Source organism: Astatotilapia calliptera, chromosome 7 (genome assembly GCF_964374335.1).
Source record: "Astatotilapia calliptera chromosome 7, fAstCal68.1, whole genome shotgun sequence".
Lineage (NCBI taxonomy): Eukaryota > Metazoa > Chordata > Actinopteri > Cichliformes > Cichlidae > Astatotilapia > Astatotilapia calliptera.
The window spans coordinates 6,444,577-6,461,538 of record NC_137428.1 but is presented as its reverse complement, the minus strand read 5'-3'; the positions used below and the strand labels follow the sequence as shown (position 1 = coordinate 6,461,538).

The 16,962-nt window shown below is 40.6% G+C and overlaps 1 protein-coding gene across 2 annotated transcripts in view; it reads left to right on the top strand.

Moving 5' to 3' along the window:
• Nucleotides 1-16,962, top strand: part of hipk3a (homeodomain interacting protein kinase 3a) — a 32,554-nt gene that overhangs the window by 6,522 nt on the left and 9,070 nt on the right. For both annotated transcript variants that reach the window (XM_080304095.1, XM_026172781.2), the window contains exons 5-9: nt 10,795-10,918; nt 12,824-12,943; nt 13,508-13,594; nt 16,152-16,336; nt 16,487-16,649. In XM_080304095.1, coding sequence (XP_080160221.1) covers nt 10,795-10,918; nt 12,824-12,943; nt 13,508-13,594; nt 16,152-16,336; nt 16,487-16,649 — 679 coding nt within the window. The remainder of the gene's footprint in view (nt 1-10,794; nt 10,919-12,823; nt 12,944-13,507; nt 13,595-16,151; nt 16,337-16,486; nt 16,650-16,962) is intronic.

The window sequence follows — 16,962 nt, the reverse complement described above, 5'->3', positions numbered from 1 at the left end:
TGCAGAGGAACTGAAATGTTTATATGAGGAACAGCGTCATGAAATATTTGGCTTGTCTTTCTGGCCTCTGTGAAAGCAAGAACGTGCTTATGAAACAGCTTTCCCAACCTCAGGACGCATTGTTGAACTGAAATGTAGAACTTAATTACATTGTTAAGCTGTAAGCTTACATGGTCGCATTATGACACAATAAATTTAGGACTTTCTGTACTTAAAAACAAAGTAGACCACAAGGTCGACTAAAAAAAACAACCTTGTCTCTCTTTGGTATATAGCCGTCTCATTGTGGACTCGTAGGCTTGTTTGTGATACGTATAATGATATCCAAGCTTGTTTCCAAAGCAAAAGTATTTGCTTTTTGCTAATCACGGGACAGAACGCTGGCAATTTTATTCATCACAGCTCCGACTAGCAAGTTTCAGCAAGCAGGTCATTTGGGTCGGGTGAACTGTTGCAAACTCTTCATTGTGCAATTCTTCAGAGGCTGCTGGGATAAGGGGTATGCCAGCAGCTAATGGAGCACACACACCCAACAGTACACTCTCTGCAGTTCTGATTTTATTGCCCTGTAAGGAACGTAGCACATTATCAGTTATTTCAAAAGTGTTTCTGGTAGTGGTGTTGAAATGGGGATACATAAGTCTGGGTTTCCTGAGGTGAAGAAACTTGTGTAAATGTAAAACTGAGCCTTAGAGCACAAACATTCCACCAATAGCTTTGTGCAACTTCTCTATTTTAGATAAATCTAGCCACTCCCCAGCCCCCTCCTCTACCAGAGCTGAGGTTTAGTGTGGAGCTACAGCTGTTACATAACATAAAGGATTTGCTCCTCATTTGACCTGTTTAACTGTGGAGAACGTGTGTGTGTGTGTGTGTGTGTGTGTGTGTGTGTTTGTGTTTCATCTCGAAGCAGCAAAAGTGAGATCATAGTGCAGTTAAAATGGGCTGCTGGTGGATTTCAGAGAGGTCACTCAGGCCAGTGAAGAATGTGGTATGTGAAAACCCACATTTAGATCCAGGAAAAAACATTCAGACATTCCTGTGTGTGTCTGGGTGTGTTCCTATGTGGTGCCCCTGTCTATAGAACAGCTGTTGAGCCTGGATATAAAATGTGCCCTAACATGCCTGACAATAATGCCACATGAATGTCACAGAGGGGCTTTGCTGAGTATTCAACGTTTGTATGTTGAGATTTTGTACCTTTTAACTTGACCTTTATCTTAGCTGGTGATGTATGGCTGAAAGAATATGCTGACTCCAGACACAGTCTTATTTTTAAATAAACCAGTACTTCATGGCTTTCTTCTCTTGCTGTATATCCCACCTGCTTTCCATTGTGGGTTTGTGTGAGGAGGAGTTGGCTTAGCCATGATGATAGCTGGTACTGCACGTGCAGTGTGCACTGGTAAGCATGTATGTAAGCTTGGTTGGGGGAATTGTCTGTATTCAAACTGAGATGTCATAATAATATTTTGCAGTGCATTTTGTTTCCTATACGTGTGGAGCAGATGAAAGTAGCTGTTGCTTCTTATTGCTGTTATACAAGACCCAGTTCAATGAGTCAGCTCACTCTGTGCGAGTGTTACGTTGTTTGTAAGTGAGGTTATGTGGAGAGTGGTTTGAAGGATATAGTGTATCATCTCCCATGCTCATGTTACATAATGCCTGTGCTGTATTGTTACCATAGCGAAGCTCTTAATAGATACAGCCTCACCACAGTGGTTGGATGGATTTTTCTTTTTTCTGCTTTTTTGCTTAATGTTTTTGGGTTTTCCCTGGATTTTCCAGCACCATGGATAATGGCATTGCCAACAGTGTGGCTTTGATGAGAATTCAGATTTTTAAAACACAAAGAAACCCTGAAAATGGCAGTAAAACTGAGGTCATTTTAATGAGGCCCAGTATGAATGTTTTGTTCCTGGTGTTTACTGGCATGACAAAGAGTCTATATTTATCCACAAAAAAATGAACAGATTGGTGTTTTGTCTAGTTCTAGTCTTGAGAGCACTGACCATAAATCACATTAGACACTCACTGAAAAGAACTTAGTTTCAAGGCATTCACATATCACCTAATGTCAAAGTGAGGGCAGACAAATAGCATAGCCATAACTGCTTGTATAAGTACTAGGGCTGCCACAAACGATTATTTTGATAGTCGACTAGTCACCGATTATTTTTGCGATTAGTCGACTAATCAGATCATCATCCATTGGACGTACAGCGTACAGCTTATTGCACCAGCAGTATCTGGTCTTATATAACTATCATTAGCTTACAGCTTGAAGTGTTTGTGCTAACTAAAAATAAAGACAAGATGGTGGTTTATTAATTTTTAATGAAATTTGCAGATTGTTTCGGTGAAGTTTTAATAAACTCCTTGCTTTTTAAAATATAACAGGACACCGGAGTATATTCTCCAGCGTCTCACACTTCTGATAATCAGCTGTCTGCTTGACAGTTTTAGCTGTGCAAAAACTATAACTTTAATCTCAGCCAAACCGATTTACTCAGGAACAAATAAAATACTAAAGAAAGCCAAACAATAACATTTTTAAGTTATCTAAGTGACTTATATATATGTTTAACCTGACTAGCAAAAGACGGCGGTGGGTTTGAAAACGATTTGCCAGGAGTCCGGTGTTCTCACGGCTCTAGTTAGCCTTGCCCCCGCCTAGCTAACGAGCTAGTGGGTAACAGACATCTCCGAAAACATCGGAGCGCTTTTGAAAATATGTGGTGTCTTGATAAACTGAGCAGATATTTGAGGTTTACACAGCTACATTCTCGCCTGAAAATATGTTAAACGTTTATTTTGTGACCCAGAAAGAATAATAAGAGTACAGTTAAAACTAACTAGCTGCCGCCATTGTTGACAACTGCGCTGGGCTGCGCTATGAATTCTGGGACACAGCTTCTTCTTCTTCGGGGTTTAACGGCAGCTGGCATCCTTGTACATGCAGTGCTGCCATCTTCTGTTTCAGTCCGTTATTACACTCTTAAATCCTACTACTCATTCCTGCGTCCTTTGTGATCTTACAAAGCTTCAAACGATGCGTCGACTATTAAATTAGTCGTCGACGATTTTGATAGTCGACGTAATCGTGACTAGTCGACTAATCGTGGCAGCCCTAATAAGTACATTTTCTTAAATGTAAAGTTAGGGCCTTTTGTGACTAGCTTATGTAATAAGATTATTGTGATTTGAGATATTATATTGGGCCGTTATTAGCAATGTTTGTGTAAATTTACGGTGAACTTCCTTTTGGATGCTGCTGCTAATTGCGTTGGTAATTAAACAAAAACTTATGACTCACTGGGTAATCTGTGGTTCAAGTGGTAGCGTGTCCAGTAATTAAAGGTTGGGTTTTTTGATCCTCCTGTTTGCATGTTCAAAAGCCTGTAAAGGAATATGCATTCAAGTTGGATAGACTTTATAGGATCGGAAATTATATTCTTATAAAGATTATCACATCCATTTTACATAATTTGTGAGTGTGTACATTTTATTTTATCTTTCACTGTCGGCGTCAAAGGCGCAATATGTCAACATAGTTTGGGTTTATCTGGTAGTGAGCACCGTGCTTGAGTTGAGAGGGTGATGGTATGAACTTGAACTTTATTGATTTCCCCTAAGCCTTGCTCTGTAACTAGAAAGTTGTAGCTGAAACCTTTGTGCTCATCATGTGCTTATGTGATGTTGCCATAGTAGCATGACACAGCAGGGCCTGGTGAGGTGACTGTTCTGTGCTGTGGGGGTTGTTGACGTAAAACCACCTCCCACAGTGAAAATGGAGCATTGGGCTATGTGAATAATTCAGCTAAGCAGCTCAGGTAGAAGTAAAGACTGCTATCATCTTAACACAGTTGCAGATCGGGGCAGGGTGTGTAGCCTTCCTTAAGCTAGGTGTGATGTCTTTGCCACTGAAGTGATGTTTTACTTTGGCGCCTAGTGTCGTACATCTTGTACATGTAGATATTCAGATGTGTCTTTGTCGAGGTCTAATTTGACAGAGTCCTAGGCAGATCTTGAGCTTCTTTTCAAAATGCAGTACCCATATGTTGAGTTAAGTTGCTGCCTCACCCACGTTGGCACAGTTTTACAAAGTAGGGCTAGAAGATGACTTTTTTGTTGTTGTTGTTGGGTTTTTTTTATTTGCCGTTCTCTGTGGAAGTAAAACTGTGGAAATCAGTTGTAACCATGTTTGGTATCATGTTTCCTAACTGACATTTAGTCTGCAGGGAAACCTGCCAGTGAAGTCCATACCTGATTCCATGATACGTTTCTTGTACTTTGAGTGAATAATATATGATACTCACATTAAGTGTATGTATATGATAAAACATTAAATACATTCCCTGTCTCTTGTTTGCTGGTTCCTAATTTACCTGCACTTCTCTTTTTATATACTGACCCCTTTTTCACCTGTGTGCGCTTGTTTTTGTGTGTATGTGCTTATGTGTACACACATCTGCGTTAGGATTGTGTAGCATAGACTCAAAGTTGTATTAAGATATTTGAAGGAATTTTGTGATGATACTTCTGATTAGGGCTGCACGATTTTGCATAAAATGAGAATCACGATTTTTTTGCTTAGAATTGAGATCACGATTCTCTCACGATTTTCTTTTCCAGTATAAATATTTATTGCACTTATTAACTGCACATCAACTTCGTAACAGTTGAGACTGAACATAAAAACAATAAATAAACATAAAAACAACAAATATCTCACGTTTTGTTGTTGCCGCAAAATGTTGTACTGCTTGAAATTCCGTCTCCACCATTGCTCGACACTGCGTGTATAGAGCAGGTAGTGCAACAATAAAAAAAATAGTTGCGGGACGGCACTGTGTAGCGTTTGTCTAGGGTGTTGATCATTTTCCTAAATCCCTCGTTTTGCACAGTGTTGATGGGAGCCATATCTTTGGTCAGGTGATAAGTGATAGCCTCCGTAATTTCTTTGTGCCTGCGGGAGTTCGACGTGTATAGGGAAGCGCTGTATAAGGTTCCCGTTATTGATGTTTGGGTGGTTGACCGGGATGGATTTTCTCCTGTCACTTTCTCGTCATCCCTGACGTGCTCTCCGTTGTTTTTTCCCTGCTAATTTTAGCATCGCACAGCTTCTGTATCACGTGGTATAAGGCTCCGCCCTTGTCATTTGTTGAGCAGGAAGAGTGAGCGCTTGTTTTCATGCAGATTACGTCCCGGATCAAAATGCGGTACAATCGTCGTCGTCTTTTTTTAAAATTTTTTTATTTATTTATTTTTTTTGGTTGTTGTTGTTTTTTTTGTGTTTTTTTTAAAATCGTTGTCATTTGGAAATGAGATCGCACATACGTATGAATCGAGATCGCGATTTTCTAACGATTAATCGTGCAGCCCTACTTCTGATGCTATAGAAATAAAAACAAACGTACTTAACTGACTTAGTTACTGTTAAGTAACTAACTTAACTTTGTAGCTCTTATGCAGCCTGCTCAATATTGTCACATAATAAAACTGAACCTAAAAAACATTTTGTACCTGGGAATCTTGAGTTGGGATTTTTAACTAGCTGCTTAAAGCCCTGCCTTTGCCACCACATAACCAGTCATTTCCGTCCACCGTTTCCACTTCCTGTTATATGGACTGCCAACTCCAGCAATGCTTTAAGTGATTTCTTTACTTTTGGGTTTCGCATCACCAGGTGCCAGCATCTCTAGTCTTCGTTGAAACTAATTTGTTGTGTCTTCCTTTAGCAGTAACGGCTTTCTTGCATATTTTGCAACGTACTGTGCTTTGTTAGAGGTTGTCTAAGTAGCTGCCTTTTTCAGTATTAAATCATCGTTTTGACATGCCTGGGCTTATCACATTCTGTGGATACTAGGGAATGTAAACACACGGCATCTCTATAACACTGATTTCGTGATATGTCAGTTTTTTATCACGTAAAATTGTACACCTGTATTGTATTATATGATATGATAGTACACACACCTAATCTGCGTAGCTGTGTGTCTGTGTGGCAAGCTTATTGATCTTTCTGGGGACTCCAGATGGATTATTTATGCTACTGTGTGGTGAAGCAGCTGTTTGTACAAAAATCTGAAACTGGTGTGTCCAGAGCTACACTTAAACACAATTAAACTGTTACACTATATTTCTAATAAGCTAATAAGATCAGTTTTGTTGTTATGGCTATTGATATTATTATAAACACTGGCTACTGTGTTAGTGTGAATGTTATAATAATCAGCCGCATACAAATGCAGTTTGTGTAGATAATAAACAAAATCTAAGTGAAAATTATTGTGGTGTTTAAATGCTAATGAAGTAAAACAATGATAGTGGTTACATTCTACAAAGCAGTGAAATGTAATCATGTGAACAGGTGAATAAATGTCAGGTAGCTGCCATTGAGACGATATTCAATATATCTGAGGCTGATCTGGATGACTAAATAATATAATTGTCATTTTATTTGTTAGTTGTTCCTCCTTACTAATCCTGTAATGTAGTCTGCCATAAAGTCACCACACCTTTACCATGGCTGATGATATCTGCTTATGTCGAGTACCAGTCAGTCATGTCAACTTATTTGGCTGCAGTTTTGCAGTTTAAAAAACTCCTACAAAATACAAATAAAAACTTGGTGTAGCTAAAGTGAAATGCCTCAAAGCTGCTGTCACTTTGCTCATTTGCTTATTTTACACTGCCTTAGCTTTCCCTCTAGAAACCTCTGTGCTGCTGACATTTGGTGTAGTACACAGTGTACTGGATTGGCCACAGATCACCTCATTGTCAGTTTTGTTTGAGCCAACTTTTTTTAGTCCAAGATCTGACCAGCGTCGGGTAATTTCCTCCCCACCAATCCACACATTTGTGCAGAAATTGTGTACATATTGTCACTAGGTAGGATAAAGCAACTGTGTGAGTAGTATGGCCTTAAGTGTGCGTGTGCATGTATCACAAATATGGCCTCGTAGATGCTTGATGGAAGGAGGAAGTAGCAAAAATCTGTTAGCATGTGTTAGTTGTTGTCACAAATGAATGACAGGCATGCATCCATGTTTGTAAAGGTGTGGCCTGAGAACTCATTGAGTCGCCTTCATATTACTTACAAGTTTGTTTGTTTGGGTTTTTTATTTTATTTTTTACAAATTAGAAGCAAAGATCAGTTAGTCTTAAGGAATTGTTACAAACATTTTGAAAATGCAACAGAAAGCTTCAAATGTTGCTGCTCTGGTTGACGTGTTTCCTGCAACATGAAATGCTGCCGTTGTTTGATATGTAATCATGATGAATCAGCTCTGCTTGCAGTTTGTTCAAGCACAGGGTTCACGTGTCCTGTACCAAGTCCCATCACATCAACATCAATTAAACACGTGTCCAGAGAGAGTGTGTGTGTGTGTGTGTGTGTGTGTGTCCATAGTTATTTCTGTTCTCTGAACACCGCAGCAGTGTGTTGCCATACTGTATGCACTGTTTATTCGTGTCGTAGCTGCTGCTTTCTAGTGAGACTAGTTAGTTCTGGAACCTGGTTTGCCTGCCAAACACCTGTGGGTGTGGGTGTGCGCGTGTGTGTGCGGGAGTGTCAGCTGTGTGTTGTGTGATGAGCTTTTATAGATCTGGAAGGCTGCCGCTATTGCTCTGGGGGGCAACAACAACACATGCATGTGCACATACACACTCCTCTCTTCAGGTTTATTTTTGTGTCTCCATCTCTCCCTTGACCATATGCATGTGGACTGTTTATTTTTGCTATAGGCCTGTAATGCACAGCTGAACTGAGTTTTTGCTTGTGTAGTTGGTGGAGAATAGCATCTTGTATCTTCCTTAGATAAAGTGACAAAATGAGTGGTCTTAATACTGACTAAAATTTAAGTGCAGTTGAAGCTTACCAACATGGGCTGTACTGTCTAAACTAGAGAGATTGACTCTTCCGTTTCAAAATGTCAGCCTCGAGGAATCACTTTCAGGTGTAGTGGAGTCTTTCCCATTTACCATACCATTTGAGCATCAACACTTGGGTAGTTTATAATTACTGTAAATCATTACTACTGACTCTAGATTTAATAGCAGCTAAGAATAGACACAGTCACCGAAGACTTTTCAGTTACTTACTGGTACCTTTACAGATGCCCTTTTACCTTCAGGACTGCCTTGATTTTGTTTTTTTTGTTTTGTTTTTTGTGGCATGGTTTGAACAAGCTGTTGTTGGTGACGATTTGTCTGTTGCACATTTATAATGAGAACCTCCTGTTCCGCCACATCCCAAAGGTGCTCTATTGGATTGAGATCTGGTGACTGTGGATGGCATTAGAGTACAGTGAACTCATTGTTATGTTCAAGAAACCAATTTGAACTGTGTGACGTGGCATATTGTCCTGCTGGAAGTAGCCATCAGAAGATGGTTATGTTGTTGACATAGTTTCCAACAATACCCAAGTAGACATTTACACATTTGCACATGCTCAGTTGGTACTAAAGGGCCCAAAGTGTGCTAAGAAAATAACCTTCACAGCATTACACCACCACTGGACTGACCTGTTGATACAAAGCAGGATGGCACCACACTCTCATGTTGCTTGTGCAGATGTTGCAGCAAAAATTACGATTTCAGGAGACAAAGCAATGTTTTTGGTGAGTTCATACAAATTGTAGCCCATCTGATTCAACATTTTCACAAGTGATTATTTAAGTTACTGTTGTCCTCCTATCAGCATGAAACCGTCTGGAAGTTTTTCTCTGTTGATTAATAACAAAGCATTTTTCTGGGTCCTTCTCAGACCATTCTCTGTAAAGCTTAGAGATGGCTGTGTTGGGGGAAATCCCAGTAGACCAGCTGTGGGACACTGCTACGTTCAGTGTCACTAAACTCTGCTTTCTTCCCCTTTCTGGTGCTCAGTTTAAACTTGACTGTGTGTACGTGTCCAAATGCATTGAGTTGCTGCCGTGTGATCTGTTCTTGACTTTAAGGAAACAGCAGAAGCACATGGGTGTGATGACAGTTAAAACAAGAACCACTGTTTCCTCTTCCTACATCAGAATAATACACTGGTTGTAATCTCCAGCAGCATTGTCTTATTTTATGACTGCAGTTTCTCAACAAGGGACATTATGTATCTATTTTTATTTGTTGTTTCAATAAGTATGAATCATTTTTTAATTCATTATTTTAGTAAAGATTTTAAAAGTATTTTATTAGCCTTTCTGTTTGTTTGAAAAATGGTTGGTTTTTGGTTTGTCAGATAAAATCAACCACTTCAAGCATGTTTAGAACAAGGAAACCCACAATCACCGTCTTATTCCCTGCTACAGGACTGTTCTGTAAATGTTTGAGGCCATCTACCCCAAGGCTCTTTTTGGTGTTGCGTAACTGAGCTTCTTCCTCCTGAATGAGCAATGGGAAATGGCAAAGTGTAATTTCCTGCAAGCCAAGGAGGGCAGAAAGCCTGGGCTCTGTAAAAATGAACTTGACATATGCGTTTGTGTGTCTACACACAAGCAGACAGTCTCACAGACATGTACACACAGTGCGATGACTGATGGCCCCATTTATCACCCAGTAATGCGGTTACATTATCGTCCTGCGTCCAGTTGTTGCTTGGCAACAGTCATTTTCCCTGTGGTCGTCACAGCAGTGGTTGCTGTTTGCAGCAGTGTTTCTCAGCTGCTGTGTCCAGGCCTGATAGAGCATTGTTTTCATCCACCAGCTCAAGAAACTACTGCAAGATTACGAGACCCAGTAAATTGCGCAAGTGGCAAAGTCCATTCTTTGAAAGAGATTTAGTTCTTTTGTTGCCGGAATGAATGCATGTCATATGGATGTATTTGGTTTAAGTTCTTAGAATATCCTGCTGACAACATGGTAATTGGTTCCTTTTTGACAGTCATATGCTAGGCAGCATGGTGGTATTCATAATGTTCCTTATGTATAATACAGAAAGATTCATTGTTGAAACAAAGTTTTTAACCATGTCTTAGTTAAACATGCCAGGGAAAATCGGTGCTTGCTTGGAAGTGGGGGGGTTCGCTGTAAAAAGAAGTTTTCTTCCCACGCACAATGCTAATGGACGCTAATGTTTTTGTCACTTTTTATGGAATCAAACTCAAAGTAAGCTCAGTACTTCCACTCTTTAAACGCTGCACGCTCATACTCCCTCCCGCACTTGATATATGATCCATTGTTGATCTGCACACAGCTGTTGTCACAAACGTCGCACTTGCTAACGTCACTGTCATGAGACATTCTCGCAAAAAATCACGGTTTTAGTTTTAGTTACTGCCCATCTCTGGTCATCAATGATGCTAAAAATGGGTACCAGCCATAAGAGATCTTTTTGCTGAAATACCAGAAAATTGTTCCAAACAAATAACAATTAGGCGCCAAGTTCTTACAATAATCTGTTTTTCTTGAATGGTTTTCATGGTTCTGTCTTCCCACATTGCCACAACGGTCTTAGTTTCAGAAAAGTTCATTGTGTTCTAAATGTAACGGTTAATTATGCAACTAAACAGACAAGTCCAGAAGTGCAAGTTTCTCATCCACTAGTCCCTGGGCTGTCTTTAATGCCCTGGGTGTATGCTTGGTGTCTGCTGAGCTGTTTTACCTTTTTGTTCTCATAAACATTCCTGTTCAACCTCTTTTGAGCTCCATCCAACAAAAGCTGCAGCGGTCCCAGCCTTTCCACTCTTGTCAATCCATACTTATTTTGTTGTTCTCTGGGTTGTGTCAGTATGACCTGTTTGTGATTATACTTGGTGAACAACTCCCAGGCGTAACCTTTTCTTTCTCTTTTCTCTCTGCAGGGCTCCAGAGATTATTTTGGGCCTGCCATTTTGTGAGGCCATAGACATGTGGTCGCTGGGATGTGTGATAGCTGAGCTCTTCTTGGGTTGGCCTCTCTACCCTGGAGCGCTGGAGTACGACCAGGTGACTTTCCCCTCCCGCACACACGCACACAAACGCGCGCACACACATGCACACTCTCAAGGACAGAAAGCCTGAAGAGGGAGACCTTTCATAAATGAAGGCGGAATAAGGTGGAGAAAATAAAATTAAACCTCATTTTTGCAGAAAATAAATTTAGTGTGTATAATTCATTCTTGGCTGTGTTTTCCCAGGAGCCTAACGATAGTATTTTTATTACACAGTTAAACCTTCATTTGTTGTTGCTTCCCAATCTCTCTCCTGCTTTATGACTGTGGTCCAACAAATCCTTGATGAAGTCCACCTAATACTAATCTGGACTAAGTGAATCAGGAAATTGTTCCTGGCAGTGTGTGATTATCTTCCCACAGGGTTGGGCGATCTAAACTATACAACAGGGACCCTAAACGGAGTCCCCCGGCAAGGGAGAGGGAGCATGGGAACAGGCCCATAACACATTCACAGACTAGTGCAGGATTATCCTGCATTTGACCATAGTCAACTCATCGAGGTCCAGGATGAAGGCCGTCATGGGTTTAGAAATTTGAAGGGAAAAAAGTGGGACACCGTTGTGTGTTTTGACATGAATTTCAAACATCAAATAATCAAACGTAGTTGTTTTTTTGTTTTGTTTTTTTTAAAGAATCGATTGCTTGGTTTGGCAACCAAGCAATCGATTCTTTAAAATCGTCCCTGCTTTATTGTGTGTTTCTCAGTGTTTTTGGAGGTCCTTGTTCCTCTATAAGAAGCTAATGCTTTGAACTGTCATCAGTCACAGAGTAGCTGATAGTCATCCGCTGAGCTTTGACAGCTCTGTATCACAAGGCCATGCCAGGACACACACTCACGCGTGCACATCGAGTCCCGAAAAGCATGCTGTCCTATGCCAAGGCTCACTGCAGTTCCACTCTACACAGCAAAATGTATTTATAAACATAAGCCTGATGGTAGACAAGTGCGCACACTCACACGTGCACACATAACACACACTTGTGCACACATAGACAGTGTGGTTGGCGTTCAGTGCACCATCAGCAGGTTCTCAGTCCAGTGCTCTCTGGCAAGTCGGTGTATTTGTTCTAGGCCGTAGACATGACATGTACACACATACACACTGTAAAATTGTTACTGTAGGATTTGTGTTTTTCATGGAATTTCTGGAGTATCGTAGTATTTAAGATGTTTAATCAAGCCTGGGGGGTCAGCTCAACCAATCTTGGTAAAAGACATCCTACATCAGGGCACGATGGTTTACTTCTGTGTTATCACACTGCGAAGGTAATCCCACCTTCAGTGGCATTTTAAAATGTCTCACAAATTAGTAAAATTAAGCATGGGCTGATAAATAGAAATGGATTTTCATGCTCATTAAATAAACATCAGATAGAGGCCTACACATCCCAATAAAAACATTGTGAAATTACATGATTCAGCTGTGTTAAACTTTGTGATTTCTTGCAGTCAACTACAAAAAGTTTGGACTTGTTAGTTAGAGGGGGAAAGGGTAAAAGGTGGCCATCCTTTCTTACACATGGACTGAGAACATATGAATCTGTCACTTAACATTTGAGCCTTTGATTACATTTTGTGGGTGAAGATTGTTATTAATAAAATGGTTTCTCCAACATGCACTATGGGATACATGTTGGAGAAAGTGTTTCAGTCTACCTTATGTTCTTTTTAAAGAATAGTCATATACATATTTACACAAGCAGACTGCATCAGCTGATTTAAACTAATATAGAAACTGGGTAAAATTCATTACATTCGTGATGCTCATGTTGGTGTGGTTTTATGCAGTGATTATGTAAGTTGTTGTGACTGATTGTGACTTTCCTGTTATTTTCTTCCTCTTCCTTCCTCTGCCTCTTCCTCACTGCGTCCTGTCTGCTTTCTTTCACCGCTCAGATCCGGTACATCTCTCAGACTCAAGGCCTGCCTCCCGAGCAGCTGCTCAACAAGGGGACCAAGACCTCTCGTTTCTTCTCCAAAGAATCAGATTCTCCCTATGCATCGTGGAGACTAAAAGTATGTGCATTCAGATCCTACAAAAATAGACACATATATGACACAAACACAATGTCTGCCTCTTCCTGCCAACTACACATCATTAAAAGTCAGTAATTGTTTATTAAAATTTTTGAAAAAAGTCAAGTGAAAGATCCTTGCAGTCATGGAAAAATAAGAAGTGGCAGTACATTCCCAATAGGAAACAGCTGCATGATCTTTTCCAAACAGAACAAAGCCGGCAAACCCGGAGGAAAGCCGAAGGAAATGTGAAACTGTGTTTAGACTACCTGCTGAGCTGACTTTAAATACAGTTTAAATGAATGTAAGCCGAGTGTTTATCTGTACGTGTACTTTCCAGCAAAACTCAGTTGGAACAAGTTGCGCGTCCAGATTTGCATGCTGACGTGTATAGTTTGCTCTCCCTGCTATGTAATACTCTAACCTTTCATCCCTCATCTCTGAAACAAATCCAGTAATAATTTCCAAAACACAGAGATGCAAACCCCTGCTTATACAAAAGTCTTAACATATTACATTTATGTGTCTGAAATATTTATCTTCATGTTCCTGTTCATCCTCCAGACAACAGAGGAGCATGAGAAAGAGACAGGACTTAAATCCAAAGAGGCCAGAAAGTACATCTTCAGCTGTCTGGATGACATAGCCCACGTGAGTCTTTATAAACCAAATCACTTGCATCAAATCAAACCACACCAGACTAGGGATGGGTACCGGTGTCCGGTGCCATGATGGCACCGGTTCTGACATAAACGGTAGTAACCAGACCGAAAAGCAGCGCACATTTCGGTGCTTTATTTCGGTGCTTTTTTTTCCTGAGCTGTGATACACTTTAGATTCTAGCCAATCATTTTACGTTTCCGAGGATAGTAGGCGGGGCCAGGTACGTACGTTCTGTTAGAGCAGAGCTACAGATTAAAAATGCCCAAGGCGAAGCGGTCAAAAGTCTGGCTGTACTTCATAGCAAAATATGCAAACTCAGCAGCAACAAGTGCTTTAAGCTGATACTGTGATACTGTCAAAGGAGGTAACACCTCGAATCCGATGAAACACCTGGCGACGCATAGCGTTTTTTTTAAAAGCCCAGAAATGCGCCGTATTTGATAGCTTGCTGCGAGACCTCACACCGAGCACATCTACTGCGGGTGGGTTGCCTGTTATGTAGAGCTGGGCGATATGAGATTTTTTCATATCACGATATGTTTTTTTAATTTCAGGCGATAACGATATCTATCACGATATAAGCCAAATAACTATATTTGTAAGATTTAAATGTGCCGTTGCTCACAAGTAAAATGTGAAATAATCAGCAGCTTGTTTTTATTTAAATATTTATTTCCCATAATAAGTTCAACAGGGTAGATGTACTTAAGGAACATGAGACTTTTTCAGATAAATAAAGGCAAATATTGCAAACTACACAAAAGGCAGCCGCTAAAGCGTTTAAGTTTCAAAATAGAACAAACGAAACAGACTAAATTGTCAATACCACTTAGAAACAAAATATTAATTCTAAAAATAAATCTTAGTTTGTTTTACAGAAGAACAGACAAAACTGACTAACTTTTGTCAATATCAAATAAACTGAGAACTAAAAGAAAATTCTCCATCTCTCCTTCTTGTATAGCTTAGCTTTTCAAACAGTTTTAACAGTTACTTTAGTCTGACAAAAGCCGAATGACGAATTAGCGCTTCCAGTCAGAGACTGAGGCTACGTCCACACGTACACGGGTATTTTTGAAAACGGAGATTTTCCGTTTTCGTTTTAAAAAATAATCCCGTCCACACATAAAGGCAGAAATGAAGGAAAACGCTGCTATGAACATGCCAAAGCAGCAGGTGGCGCTAGATTCCTAACCGTGCAGAAATGTTGGCCAATCAGAAGTCTAGAAGCCTCGGTGGGAAAAAGTAAACAAAGCTGGGGCATAGAAGCAGAACCGAGTCGTATGTGTGGACGGACAGTAACTGTGTGTATATGTAAGCATTTAAACACTGCAGAGAGTACAATTAACAGTATTGTAGAAATTCATTTCACCGAAACAATAACGTGGCGCACAGTGTGACGCATGCACCAGTTTATTGTATTTCCAGACTTCCTTTCGGCACAATTTACAGTGCACGCTACTCTGTTTTTTGTCAGACTTGAAATAGCCGAAATACCTTCACACTACGGAACTTCTATGGCTCTTCCATTCGACAATCTCTCCGGCATTGGAACCATCATCTGTTTCCTCTTCGGTCACGCTCGGTTGATTTTTCTAGTCGGCACACTCATTTCCTCCATTACGAGCTGGCTGCTTCCCAAACAAACACACGTGCGGCTTGGCACTTGTGCTGTACGTAACAAGTCACGCGACGTGACGCTGCGGCTGTGATTGGTTCGGCTCTGCGCTACTTAATTTGGATTGGCTGACCTTTTTTTTTTTTTTTTTTTTTTTTTTTTTATTAAGAGGACAAGAGCGGCGAGGTCTATCGCGATAGCTTAATTTCTCTATCGAGTAAAAGTTATATCGCGATACATATCGTTATCGTTCTATCGCCCAGCTCTACTGTTATGCAACATCCCCCAAAAACACGAAGAGGAGAGTCCTGGCCCCTAGCCCTGCCAGTGTAGCAGAAATGATGAGGATGATGGTGGCAGCAGCCGTTCTTCTCTGCGTGAGTAGCTAATTTACGTTGAGTAGGCTAACCACGTTATTACATTAATGCATGTAAGGTGAACTAGCAAACACCGTCGTAGCTACATGCGGCTGTCTTCTTGTTTGATGGCAGATACTCCCTTCACCCTGGCTAAAAAGGCTAAAATGACCAAAGAAAAAGTGGAAAACAGTTAAACATGAGAGGTTTAGGACAAAGTTTGTGTTTTTTCCATTGTTTAAGCACTGCTTCCAGCCAAGAGTGATACCATATATGCCCCATAGCTGCAGAAAAGGCTAACATTGTTATATTTTTACAAAAAACAGCTGAACATGAGAGGTTTTTGGACCAATTTTGTGTTCTCCATTCTTTAAGCACCGGTTTGAGCACCGTTTGAGCACCGGCACCGTTTCAAAAGTACCGATTTGGCACCGGTATCGGATAAAACCTAAACGATACCCATCCCTACACCAGACACAAATAAAACACCTTACAATACAATACAAGTCTTACCTTCACAAAATATATATTTAAACCTAAGTTTGTGGCTGTGACTTGCTCTGTCAATTAGGTGAACTTGGTGCTGAGTCCTGATAACGCTGACATGCAAGCAGAGAAGGCAGACAGGCGGGAGTTTGTGTCTCTGCTTAAGAGCATGCTTTTGGTCGATGCCGAAGACAGGACTGTTCCCACCAGTGTCCTCAGTCACCCCTTCCTCACTATGACTCATCTTCTGGACTACCCTCACAGCAACCAGTAAGACTACGACAGCTCACAAGATGTGTTGATTTTCACATTCCTGTGTGCTTCCTTTCTCCTGTCTAACTTAGAGCACACTGGCATGGTAAAAATACAGTATGTACTCGTGAACCACAAACGTACAGCTTCCCTTGTCACCCTTACCAGTGTGCAGTCATCTTTCCGCATCATGGACATGTGCCACACTCGGTCCAGCAATGCAGTTTTTGACGCTCTCAACCAGAACACCATTCATTTCTCAAGGCCACCTCTAGCTCCCACTGCCTCCTCTGGCCTCCTGGGCTACAGCAACATACCAATCCACACTCAGGTGAGAATGTGCTAGGAATAGGTTTAGTCTGTCATTCAGCACAGCAAGTGCATAAATGCCTCTAAACATGTACAATTAATTAACATATTGTTTCTGTTGGCATATTCTTTAATGTTGACCTGAAGTTGCTGTAATGCATCACTGTAGTAAACTGGATTAAATATTTCTGTCACATTGACTTCACTGGCACCGCTGTCGTTATCTTCTTTTCATGGCTAACCTTTGTTGTGTCTCTTTGTCACCGCTCCTTTTCATTTCCTCTCTTCTCCTCTACCTTCTCACCTGATTTCTGTCTATCACTCACTGCTCTCTG